We start from the raw sequence: 12,646 nt of genomic DNA, 5'->3' as shown, positions 1-12,646 counted from the left end.
GGCCAGCGGGGAAGAGAAAACATTTACCCGCCCCGACCACAGAACTGCTTCCGGGTAGATTGCAGCGGCGCTCTGGAGAAAATCCAGGCAAATTTGCAAAACAAAGCCGTGGGCGGTCTTTGGGCGCCATCTGTTGGCCCTCCGGGCGCGTTGCAAGCATCACGGTGGTGCAGGGTCGTTACTTGTTTCGCAGCTGTGCGGGATCACCAGTGGTTTGGGAGCAGCTGGTTGATGGCATCTGTCCCTGGGGATTAACGTGGTGTCCCGACAGGGAGCTGGGCCACCAGCATATTGTCGTAGGTAGGAGCACGAATTCTGCAATCAGACCCTTGTAACTTCCACTTGTCTCCACTGAAGCTGTGTGGTTCCTACAAATCCCTTAACATCTCTGGTCTTGAATTGCCTTCTAGGCACAGTAGGAACTACAAAACCCATGCCATGAGGATTAAATAATGAGAGGATGTGTGAGACGATGCTGCTGTTCTCCAAACAAACGTCAGTTTTCATCCTCGCCGGTTTTTGATTATTTTCTGTCTACAGTTCCTTCACCCACTTGCCACCTGAGGGGCATTTGGGTTGTTTCCAGTTTGGGGAAAATCCAGATATGGTCATTATATCGATTTATGTACAAGCTCTCCTGTGAATACAGATTCTAATTTCACTCAGGTTAATAGTTACGAATGGGATTGCAGGGGCACATGTTAAGTCTATGTGTTAAATGGGCTTCCCAGGTGGCGCTAGATGGTAAAGAACCACTCCTGCCAATGCAGGAGACATAAAAAACGCGGGTTTGATTCCTGGGTGGGGAAGATCCCCTGGAGAAGGAAATGGTAACCCTTTGCAGTATTCTTAGCTGGGAAATCCTAAGGACAGACGAGAGTGTATGTGTTACTGTATACAAAATTGCCAAACTGTTTTTCAAAGTGGCTTTTATGTTATTATTTTTAAAAATAATTTAAAACGGCTGAAGACAGAAATAAGCAAGGAAAGAATAAGATCACTTGGAGGGGAGCGTGCACCATGTGGAATCCTATTTCCCTGATGAGGGATCGAACCTGTACGCTCTGCACTGGAAGCACAGGGGCCTAACCACTGGACCGCCAGGGAAGTCCCTAAATAAGATCATTTTGGATGAAGCTGTAAATAGTGTCCGGCTAGAAAGTGGGGCAGGGGAAGACCCTTCAGAGGACGGGTGTCGAGTAGAGACAAAAGTTTTCCAGGCAGGGGGAGAGCGCCCGCAAGGTGTAAAGACCACAGGAGGGACAAACTGGGGATGTTCCGTGATTGTTTTTTTTAAACCGTTAAAATAAAAAATTGAAGTATAGTTAATTTGAATGCTAATTTCACACCCATAGCAACCCTATGGGGCGGGACTTAAAGTTTTTACTGGCTGAAAGGTGGAGGGACTTGCCCAGGGCAGAGGGACGATGGCTGAGAATAATGAACAAAACAGTCAAATAGCTGAGCGAACCGACCTAAGGAACTCCGCCCTTTTCCAAACACAGTTCGAAACCCCACTAGGCCCCAGGGTTCTCGCGTCTCAGCCCCTCCCGCACATGCGCGCTGGGGCCTCCACCGCCCCCCGCCCAGAATCCCATTTGGAGCATGCGCGGGCGGCTTGGCGCCAACTGTTGACCACCGCGGCTGGCGCCAAACTCGCGGGACCCCGGGCGGCGCGCGTTGGCTTCTTCCTCGGCTTCGGGATGATCGGCCAGAAGACGCTCTACTCCTTTTTCTCCCCGAACCCCGCCAGGAAGCGAAGTGCCTGCAGCCCCGAGCCGGCCGACCCGGGGACCGGCGTGGCGGCCGTAGCTCAGAGCGGGGATGTGGCGGTGAGGAGCGGTTAGGGGTGGGGGGACCTCTCGTGGGGCCAGGGTTCAGGGAGGCCGAAAAGGGTGAGGGGGGTGAGGAGGGCGGCGGACCCCGCGAGAGGGACCCGGGCCGAGGGGTTGTGGGAATGTGCAGCTGACTGGGTGAACGGGGGCCGCCTCCACGTGTTCAAAACAGCCGCCTTAGCGCCCCATCGGCGGCCATGCTGAGGGGCCAGCCAATGGGGGCGAGCCTCAGGGCCCACGCCGCCAATCAGAGGCGAGGGGGCCGGCCCGCCCTCCAATCAGAGGAGGGAAGGGGTGGGCCCCGGCGGGGAAGGTTTTTGCCGCGAAAAGACAGCGTGGGGACGCCAGTGGCGGGGCCCGAGGGGGCGGGGCGTCGGCGTCCCGAGCCCCATTCGCAGCCAACCCCTCGCGAGGCGCCGCGAGTCTTCCTCACAAACCCTTCTGCTCCCGCGTTGTTGTGGTTCTAAACTCGAAAATGGGGGCCGCGGCCTGCTAGTGCCTGATCGGGATCAGCCCAGGGCCCCCGGGCCTAAAACCTCCCGCGAATGGGGGTCCTCTGCCCGGGGCCGTTGGGGTGGGGGCGGAAGCTGCGCGTGCCCGGGAGAGGCCCGCTGCAGCTGCTGAGCCGCCTCTGCGGGGACTGCCTACAGGCCAGCCCCGCCAAGAAGCCCCGGGCCGGGCCGGAGGAGCCCGGCACGCCGCCCTCGTCGCCGCTGAGCCCGGAGCAGTTGATCCGCATCCAGAGGAACAAGGCGGCCGCGCTGCTCAGACTCGCGGCGCGTAACGTGCCAGTGGGTTTTGGTGAGAGTTGGAAGAAGCACCTCAGCGGGGAGTTCGGGAAGCCATACTTCATAAAGGTAAACTTGGAGGCTGCGGGCATCTTGCGCATAGAGCGCGCCAAGCCCACGGTTGTACGAGATTGCTTTCGTGGTTCCTCCTTTCCCTTCTTCAAAGTTCTTTTCATGCTCAGGGGGTAAAATACAGTCAAGGTGTTTTCAATCTGCAGTTTAAAGTTTTTAAAAGGCTGTGAGATGATATCATAGCTTCTTTTAAAAGTTTTTAACAGTAACTAAAAATTTTTTTTTAATGTCACTACTATTTTGATATTTTAAAGTTTGTTTTTATTTAGTTTTGACTGTGCTGGGTTTTTAATTTTTTTAAAAATAGGAGTGTGGTTGCTCTACAATGTTGTGATAGCTATCACAGCTTCTACTAACCCGTTTAGTCACTTAGTCTGCTCTCAAGGAAAGAGTGGTGAAGTAAAACCACAAACTCGACAGACTAAAAATCTGGGTTTAAAAAAAAGGTAAAAAAGGGGGAGCGGTTTGCACCCGCGCGGGAAATCAGGGCCGCAGAGCCAATCAACTTGGACCCAGCCCAAAGAAAGCCCGAGGGTATTGAAAGGTCGGTGGGGTGCGGGGACTGTTTCAGATTTCCCCGGCAGAATTTGGGTATAAGACTTGGAAAAGGTTTAGGTAATAGTTCTTCCAACTGAAACTTTCTTACTGAATTCTTAGCTTTCCTGTGAGAATGTGGTTTGTAAACCTCGTTTATCTTCTCGTCAGCTTATGGGATTTGTTGCAGAAGAAAGAAAACATTACCCTGTTTATCCTCCCCCTCATCAAGTCTTCACGTGGACCCAGATGTGTGACATAAGAGACGTAAGTACAAGTTGTGGCTGAATTTTACTAAAATTACTAAAACGGGAGTGGGATTCAAATGGCATTTCTTAATTCGGGGCAGTGGAGTTAAACCACTACTCATAATGTAGAAAGAACACTGAAATTGTGAGGTTTGGCAGGCTGTCTTACTGTGTGCCGTTTATGCAACAAAAAAAGAGAAGTTTGTGCATATGTGCATGTGCTGTGACTTTTTTTAAAAAATTCTGGAATGGACCCCATGCCCATGCGAGGTATTATTGTGGTGGTGGGAAAACTGAGGCAGGAAGCAGTTAAGTGTCTTTCGACTGGTTCCCAGCAGCTCCACCTTGACTGGTATCTCTGTTCTTTCTGTGTGACTGCACTGCCTTGTCGCTGACTTCTGGCTTGAACATGTCTGCTAAAGACATCTCTTTGCTTTAGTTCATTGTGTGCAATGGCTGCGCACTGGGAGCTCTGGTCGCCTCAGACTCCTGTCCAGAAGCTTGATGGTGCCTTCGCATAGTTCATGGCGAGTTCACAGGAGAACACACAGCTGCTTCCCAGCCTCACCTCCACCTCCCATTCTCCTGGTTTGGAGTGGGACCGGTTGGTGACTCTCCTCACTTTTGTCTTTTGAAAACCAGCTAGAGCCGTCTCTGGCACCTCCCGGAAGGAAGCCTGTCCCCTGCCACCTTTGTGATGTGGATTTCCTCTAAACCTTCAGTATCTGCTTGCAGTGGAGGTGTTCTAGTTTTTGTTCTCCTTTTTCCTTACTGATTTTATAAGCTGAGGGTGGGAATCCCATGACTTAGTAAGTGTCTTAAATCAAAGAGAAGCAAAATTGTTGAGGAAGCCATCATGATAAGGTTGCCACTCCTAGAACTTAGCAAATGTCTCAATTTTCATTTTAGAGCAAGTACTTTTAACTTACCTCCTTGTTTATAGAGTTTGAAAAAAGAACCCTTAAGTCCTATTAAATTCAGTGCTGGGTTGCCCCTTGTTCAAAGTATGTGCTGTTTTGAATATCAGCAAGCAATACTGTAAAGAAAGAATAAGTAAAGAGCATGAGACTTCTGAGAATCAGATAACCTGGGGGCTTCTTTGCCCATGAGCGTATGGAGGGCAGGGATGTTACCTGGCTCCGCCTAGGCCCTTATCTAGGACCAGAACGGGAAAGCTTTGGTCCTGGATACGTTTCTTCAAGAATATGCTGGGGCCCACGTGGATACCAACCAGGGGGACAAGAGAGGTCCATAAAAGTGGCCGGGTCCAGTCTGGGTTCTTAAGGATACAGTGTACTTCAGCCATGGAGGAAGATGTTAAGGAACAGGACAGGGGTGCGGGTATGAAGAGAGGTGGGTGGGCATCCATCAAAAGGCCTAGTAGTATGCTAACACTGACCTTGACAATGACCTCAGTTTCCTCAGGGGCCATCCCTTAAGAGGACAGGCCGACCTCGTTTTATTTCACTTCACAGATGACTGCAGTTTTCACAAATTGAAGTTTTGTTGCACTGTCAAATGATGGTTAGCATTTTTTAGCCATAAAGTACTTTTTAATACGATCTGTGCTTTTTTTTGATCTCATACAGTTGGACAGTTTGGGAACCAGAACATTTACATGACTTGTTTTTTATTGCCATACTCACTTAATGAGGAGATCTGGAATCAAACCCACAGTATCTCCTCGGTGTACCTGTCCAGGGGAACAGGCACCTTCATAATGCAGCTGGTGGAGGATGGGAATTTCTTTTAATCTGTCGAAAAGCTATCTGAAATATGTCTGAAAATTTTAAATACACTTATCCTCTGACCAGCAACTCCACTCTTCTGAATCTGTTCCATAGAAATAAAAGCAACAATGGGACTTTCCTGGCATCCAGTGGTTAGGACTCCTCACTTGCAATACAGAGGGCACAGTTTCCATCCCTGGTCAGGGAATTATTAATAAGATCCGGCATGCCACATGGCGTGGCCGAAAAAAGCAACAGTATGTAAAGATAGATATAGTAGGGTGTTTACCTCATTGTCTTTTGTAAGGGAAAAAATTGGGAAACCAATTGACTGCCCGTTAATGATTGAGCTCTATTGACTTAAAGGAGACTCACAATGTATGACATGAGAAACACAAAAACTTTAGAGTGATGAGTCCAGTGACCCTCATTATATGGCTGATTATAAACAGTTGGATCAAGATGGGATAGAAGTGACCACTTGGCATGTTTCTGGATGGTCATACTGTAACAAGGGGGTAACTCTTTTTGTAATTTGAAAAACAAAGGGGATGGAAGCAAAGTTGATCCCCAATTGTTTCAAATATCCAGGTCGGAAAAGGGAAGGGACGTTGCAGGAGGTGACTGAGGGAAGGATAGCTTGGTCATGCAGAGCCATAGGGCCAGGCCCCACCCCCGCCCTTCCGGGGCCCTGAGTGGGATCGGGTTGGGGCTGCCCTTGCCTCGGTGCCCTGCTGTGTGAGTTGGCAGCAGCCAGCTGTCCATTCGCACTGTTTGATCCTCGCCGTCTGGTGTTCACAGGTGAAGGTTGTCATCTTGGGACAGGATCCATATCACGGACCCAATCAAGCTCATGGGCTCTGCTTCAGTGTTCAGAGACCTGTGCCGCCCCCGCCCAGGTAGGCAGGCTGTACTGGTGGCTCCAGTCGTGACTGCTTTCAGATGCGGGCTTTGCGGGTTACAGGGGCGCCTGTCTGTGGGACCTCCACTCGCCTTTGGAGCAGGATTTCTCATTCTCGGCACTGCTGACATTTGGGGCTGGGTCTTTGTTTTGGTGCAGGCTGGGACTGCCCTGTACGGTACTCAGCAGCACCTCTGGCCAGCAGTACTGCTCCCTACTTGTGATGATAAAAAGTGCCTTCAGACATTTCCAGAAGTCCCCCGGAGGGTAGAAATCACCTCTGGTCAAGAACCCCTGCTTTGGAGGATTTCATGTATCATTTGTAAATGTAATAAACTTATTAAAGATACAAACTTTAAACCCATCGCCTGAGGGTGGTGGTAAATCCTGGGCTAATTTGCTGGGTTTTCCAAAGTTCTCTTCCCTAAATGCTAGCAGTGACTGAGGTAAAGGGCTTCCCCAGGTGTGCCTGTCAGAAAGGAGGGGCAGCCCCAAGGGCTGGCTTTGTAGGCCGTAATTTGCATGTGTGCTGGCGGGTCCTAAACTTTCAGAATGGTACTTAAGATTGTGGGGTTTTTGTTTTTCTTTTGACTTGCTTTCAGTTTGGAAAACATTTATAAAGAGCTGTCTACAGACATAGATGGTTTTGTTCACCCTGGTCATGGAGATTTATCCGGATGGGCCAAACAAGGTAAGCTAACCACAGCTAGATGTGTTTTGGGTGGATTTCAAGAGTCTTCTCTTTCCTGTCTGGCCGGCTTATATTTTTAAAAGATACCCATGTGGAACTAGAAAGCTCTAGTAAAATGACTAAGTTTCAGTCAAGACGTGTCTTATCCTGCAGCCAGTGTTTCTCATGTTTATTTGTAACGTGAAAGAGATAATTGGTTGCTTGGCATCCATACTTCACGGTTACCCACTTGGACCATTCAGGAGGCAGCCTCAGTTTTCTCATTTCAATACACGGCTTGTGTTATGTGTTTAATACCTATCTACAGGACTTTTTCTTTCTTTCTGAACAAATAAACTATAACCAGGAGAAGGAAAGAATATTTACTCTCTGTTTTCTTACAGTGAAATTTTTGTTTCAGTGAAATGTCTTGGCTTCCTTGTGTTAAATTCTGAGGTTATTTCATGTCACTTAGGATATATATGTATACATATATATTTTAAACAATTCTTTCCCATGATGGATATAATGTATAATTGTATACTCAGAAGATGTTGAAGTGTAGAGGTGAAAATGAATCTCACCCAGAGGCACCTACAGATCCTGTCCTGATGCTACCTGGTTTTGTCATGCACTGAGCTCATTATTGGGTTTTGGGGCTGACTCATTTCAGCCTTTTTTTTTTTTTTATTGCTATATAGTTGATTTTACAATGTTGTGTTATTTCTGCTGTATAGCAGAGTGCTTCCGTTATACAGATTCTTTTTCGTTTTGGTTTATCACAAGATACTGATGCAGAGCCCCCTGTGCTGCACAGGACCATGTTGCTTGCCTGTCATCTGTAGTTTGTGTCTGCTAACCCAGACTTCCAGTTCACCCCTCCCCTGGCACCCGCAAGTCTGTTCTCTGTGATCTGGGAGTCTGTGTGTTTCTTGGGCTCGTTCATCTGTGCCGTATTTTAGGTTCCGCATGTCAGCCTCCCTGGAAACCGCTTTTCACTGTGTGTTCGCAGGTGTCCTGCTGCTCAACGCTGTCCTCACGGTCCGGGCGCACCAGGCCAACTCTCATAGAGAGAGAGGTTGGGAGCAGTTCACCGATGCCGTTGTGTCATGGCTCAACCAGAACGCCCATGGTCTTGTCTTCTTGCTCTGGGGCTCTTATGCTCAGAAGAAGGGCAGTGCCATTGATAGGGTATGTTGTGTGGGGTTTTTGTTTTTTTAATAGTTTAAAGCAGGCTAGAGTATTCTAAGAATTTCAGTTATGTGGTCCTAGAAAATCCATTTCTTAAAATGAAGCTTATTTTTCCTTACGACTGTGATAGTATTAGGTTTCCCGTCAAAAATTGAACAGGACTCGGGGGCTTTGCTGGCGGTCTAGTGGTTAAGACTTCTCGCAGTGCAGGGGCCCTGGGTTCCATCCCTGACTGGGGAACTAAGATCCCACGTGTCACATGGTGAGGCCAAAAAAAAAGGTCTGTATCTAACAGACCTTAGATAAAATGATTAGTTGTGTGGTGAGGAAAGCGGTCGGCCCGCTTCTGCTTGGATGCAGTTGATGGCACTGGCATAAGCTTGCCGTGTGCATGGGAAGCTGCGCAGGCCTTCGGGCTCCGTCCATGTGGCTGGCAACGCAGCAGATGGCGAGTCAGGCGAGCCTTGCTTTCAGCAAGTCTGAGGGTGTACACAGAATACGGAGAGTCCCACTTCAGCGCAGGTTTACCTTCCCCCACGGAAACACCGTCAGCGCTCTGGCTGCCCGTCCCTGACACCACTAACTCAGCTCGTCATTCTCTGCCCTCCCCGCATCCTCCCCAAGTTGTTCCTTCCTTCTCCACTTAATTTCTGAAGCACCCATGCATACCCAGTTACTGTGATGAAAAACCAAAAGTCATCCTAAAAAGTTAAGATGCCATGCTTCCACTGCATGGGCCCTGGGATTCAAACCCTAGTCGAATCCCCACGTGCACCTTGACCAAAAAAAAAGCCCACCCAGAAGTCATCCTCCAAGCCTTCCCCTCATGCCCTTTAACCCAGTCCTAAAACCACCCCAATCGCCACCGCTCTGGGCTGAGCCCTGGCATTTCTCTGGGATGCCTGGCACGGACTGCAGGTAAAGCTGGTTTGAAGGAGACTGGTTGTTGTGGGGCTGGGACGGGGGGAGGCATGTAGGCGGGCAGCAAGGAGGGGTGCTTAGCTTGGGCTGCTGGAGGCACTGAATTGGGCAGTGAAGCTGGGTGGAGAAATTATAGTGTAGACACTTGGATAAGTGAAGGAGAAATCAGGGAGGCCTGGCAGTTGATGGTGTGTCAGAGATGCGCAAACATGCTGAAGCCCCGCCCCCGTCGGAGCAAGTCCAGCCCTTCTTAGGCCGCGACTCACCTGATCTTAACAAAGGCTACGTCCAGGGCAAGGCATGGGGGATACGCGGGCTCCCCTTTGCGCCGGGCTTAGGGAGGCGAGGCCACTTGCCGGCTCACTTGTGAGTGGAGCTTCTGACTCTGATGTGAGCATCCTGCCCAGGCCTAGGTGGGCCTGTGGGCGAGGGTACCAAGCCAGCCATCAAGTTCAGGTCCAGAGACTGGACTCGCATGTCATTTATCCTCTCCATTTTCTCTGAAGTGGAGTTCCATCTTAATTTTTCTCTGTAGAGGTTCTTTGTGAACGAGCAGGATATTTTCAGGTGTTTTTCTTTTGGGGAGGGAATAGTACGAATAAAACCCGGCATAAATGAACTGACTGCTCAGTAAGGTCTGCTTACCTAGGCAACAAAATGTGTATGAGAGGCATTTCCAGTCTGTGGTCAGAAGCACGCTTACTCAGTATCTCTGTAATCTGTAGTATTAAATATGGGTTAGTTTGAAAGTAAATAATCACACATGTTCTAGACCTCTCTCTTCCCCCTTTCCGCTGCACGCACCCCACCCCACCCCTGCCCCGCCCTCCCCACCTGCCCATCTTAGCCTCAGGTCAGCCTCATCTCATCTTGCCCAGAGCGCTCAGACGCCTTCTCCCTGGAAAGCCTTGACTGGGGTCACCAGCTGGGGTCTGGGGGTGGCCTTGGCCTGCCTCTCAGCCTCTGAACTCCAGACCCCCGAACCACCTGGGTTTCTCGTGGGCGCCCCACTCCTGCCTGCCTTTGTCCAGCACGTGGAGGTCTTTGTGTGCCCCAGGCTGGCTGCTGACTTGTCCTTCGGAGTGCACACAGGCACCTGCCCTGCCCACCGGGTCCTGTGCTGAGTACCTGGCCTGCATCCCTTCCTGATGCTCTGTGCACAAGACCCAGCTTTGTTCTTCATGGAATCTTAACCAAGCTGTCACTGCTGTTACTCCCAGGCCACAGGTGAAAAGTGGCCTAGGGACAGTCAGCGACTCTGGAGGGTGCCCCACTGCTGAACGGCAGGGCCAGCACCTGGACCCAGGCTGCCCAGCCTCCCCAGCAGCCCCTCCTGGACCGGGCTCCTTGAAAGCAGCCGTGTCTTGAAAGACAGTTATTCGCAGGGTGTTGTGTTAGTTGCTTAGTTGTGTCCCTGTGACCCCATGAACTATAGCCCGCCAGCGTCCTCTGTCCGTGGATTCTCCAGGCAAGGATACTGGAGTGGGTTGCCGTTCTACTGCCCTCCTCCAGGGGGTCTTCCCGACCCAGGGATCGACCGGGGATGATCTCCACTGCCGGAGGATTCTTCACCATCTGAGACAGAAACTACTTGTTGGGTGATGTTTAGTTAAATACAGGAAAGAATTAGGAAGAAAACAAAAATGGTCCAGGATCTTCCCACTCAGTTAGCTACAGGTGACATTTTAATAAATTTTTAGTATTCCATTTTTGTGGTGAGATGATTGAAACAGCAAAGCAAGGTACAGGATGGAAAAGAAATGCCTTCTACTCCTTCCGCTAAAGGAACTACTATAATTAGTGTCTTGGGTCTTATCTGCTCCCCTTCCCCCAGAAGATTTTTTTTTTTAATGCATTTATCCTTTCTTGTCTCTCTTTTTCCACTTGTGACAGATTTTGAGGGCTCCTCATATCAGCATGTATAGCTTGACCTTGTTCTTCTGGTAGCTGTGCGGTGTTGCATTGTCAGAACCTTTAGGAAAATATGTTTTATCTTCTGCAGACATAGCACTGGGTTTATAGCAGGTTTCACCGGCTAGGAGCTACGCAGCAGTGTCCCTGCTCGGCCCTGCATCTTTGTGGAGATGCGTGCATCGCTGAGTCCCTTACCAGAGGCAGTCTCAGCAGTGGGACTGCTGGGTCATAGGAGGACACAGGCACCCACAGAGAGTGCCCAGCAGAAGGTGGAGAGGGAGGGGTCTTCTGCTTTCTCGGACCCTCCTCCCTGGGTAGTGGCTCTACCAGCCATTGGAGGATGAACTCACACACAGACCTGTGCAGACGCTATGGATTTAGAGCTGGCGCGGCGGAGCGGCAGAGCTGATGGAAAGGGCAAATGCCAGAGTGGTTTGGTTAAAAATTCCAAATGTGCCCCCACGGTCTCACCACCCGTCTCCCCCTCTTTCAGAAGCGGCACCACGTGCTGCAGACCGCGCACCCCTCACCGCTGTCCGTGTACAGGGGCTTCTTCGGATGCAGGCATTTCTCTAAAACCAACGAGCTGCTGCAGAAGTCCGGCAAAGAGCCCATCAACTGGAAGGACCTGTGACCTTGTGACCTGGATCCTGGGGGTGACATTGACCCTGGGGGTTGGGGTCTCTGAGCAGTTTTCTAAACACTGTGAAATAGAAGTATTGGTCGTTTATGAAGTCAAAATAAGAAGAAAATCTCCCTTGTGATTCTCAAGCACCCTGCACAAGGGAACATGTTTCAAGTGGAGCAGCCATGAGCCAGGCTTCCTGGGGGTGGTGACTTTATTCAGCTAGAGATAACTGGACCACACCAGCTGTGGCTCAGGCTTCCCTGGGAGGGACCTGAGGTCGAGTGCTGACTCTTCCTCTTTGTTAGCACCTTCTGTTACAGCCAGCTGCTGCTTGTTTTTACTGATAGGTTAGACTTTAGATGTGGGGATGCTGACTGTTTATTTGGAAAGGCCCCCTTTGCCTACCCTGGCATTTCAGTCTGATCTGTGGTCTTTCATGGAGCCCTCAGGAAGACTGAGCATGTTTTATCAGTTCCCAGAAATTAGGGATTGATTTCCTGCCTGTAGTAGAGGTGAAAATTGCTAAGGAACCATCCTTGGTGTGAACTTTCAGTGAATAGAAGCTGGGAAAAGCAAATTTGGTCTTATTTATATAGTAATTCTTCAGGTGTTTCTAAGGAGTAAGCTATGGAAGTTGAACATGAAGCAGAAAGCATTGTTTTAAGAGGAAAGAAATGCTTTCTTTCTGGGTACATCCTGAGTTGGCGTTTTTGAGCCACCAGAGACTGCCAATGCTGTTTCTTCATTTAGAGGGGTGGGAGTTGGACTGAAATCACTTTAGGATTTTTCTTTTCTGCGACACTGGTGAATTTTGCTTTTTTAAAAGATACCAGATATGTATATATATTTTTAATCCTCTTTTAAGAGACAGCCTTTATTAGATGTGCACCTCCATCCCCAGATGACACGGTTTTGCTGTAAGCTGGGTTTAAAGGGTTAACCCAGCTGGGTTTAAAACTGCCTGAGTTTGATAATAAAAGACTGTTGAAGTTTCACTTGTGCCTAGTTCTTTTGGGCCCTGGGCGAATGCCCTTGGACTAGTCTTAACCCTGGGTCACCATGACAATCATTGTGAGCAGGAAGGGCCACACTTGCCTGTGCTTCCTCCTTCCTCCCACCCCTGCCCCCGCTCCACTGCTGGCAGCCTCGGGAAGCCCTGGGCCTCCCGAGAGGGGCACAAGCAGGAGGAGGTGAGGTGTGCTCAAAGCTGGGAC

The 12,646-nt window shown here is 49.8% G+C and overlaps 1 protein-coding gene across 1 annotated transcript; it reads left to right on the top strand.

Moving 5' to 3' along the window:
• Positions 1-1,600: 1,600 nt before the first annotated feature.
• UNG (uracil DNA glycosylase) lies at positions 1,601-12,427 on the top strand. Its single transcript, XM_027956650.3, has 7 exons — positions 1,601-1,832; positions 2,486-2,692; positions 3,401-3,496; positions 6,009-6,106; positions 6,711-6,799; positions 7,791-7,969; positions 11,298-12,427. Exons 1-7 carry the CDS (start codon positions 1,704-1,706, stop codon positions 11,436-11,438), a joined length of 939 nt encoding a protein of 312 aa, XP_027812451.1. The 5' UTR covers positions 1,601-1,703; the 3' UTR covers positions 11,439-12,427.
• The last annotated feature ends 219 nt before the right edge of the window (positions 12,428-12,646 follow it).

The sequence above is a fragment of the Ovis aries genome, chromosome 17, assembly GCF_016772045.2.
Source record: "Ovis aries strain OAR_USU_Benz2616 breed Rambouillet chromosome 17, ARS-UI_Ramb_v3.0, whole genome shotgun sequence".
NCBI lineage: Eukaryota > Metazoa > Chordata > Mammalia > Artiodactyla > Bovidae > Ovis > Ovis aries.
Note: the sequence above shows the minus strand (reverse complement) of the source record. Positions and strands in the feature narration are given on the sequence as shown.

What these genes read in the sequence shown, in the direction of transcription:
- UNG (XM_027956650.3), top strand. Translation starts at nt 1,704, where the DNA reads ATGATCGGCCAGAAGACGCTCTACTCCTTTTTCTCCCCGAACCCCGCC. An exon ending in CTCAGAGCGGGGATGTGGCG is followed by an intron (nt 1,833 to 2,485) that starts GTGAGGAGCGGT and finishes GACTGCCTACAG; the next exon opens with GCCAGCCCCGCCAAGAAGCC. An exon ending in GGAAGCCATACTTCATAAAG is followed by an intron (nt 2,693 to 3,400) that starts GTAAACTTGGAG and finishes TCTTCTCGTCAG; the next exon opens with CTTATGGGATTTGTTGCAGA.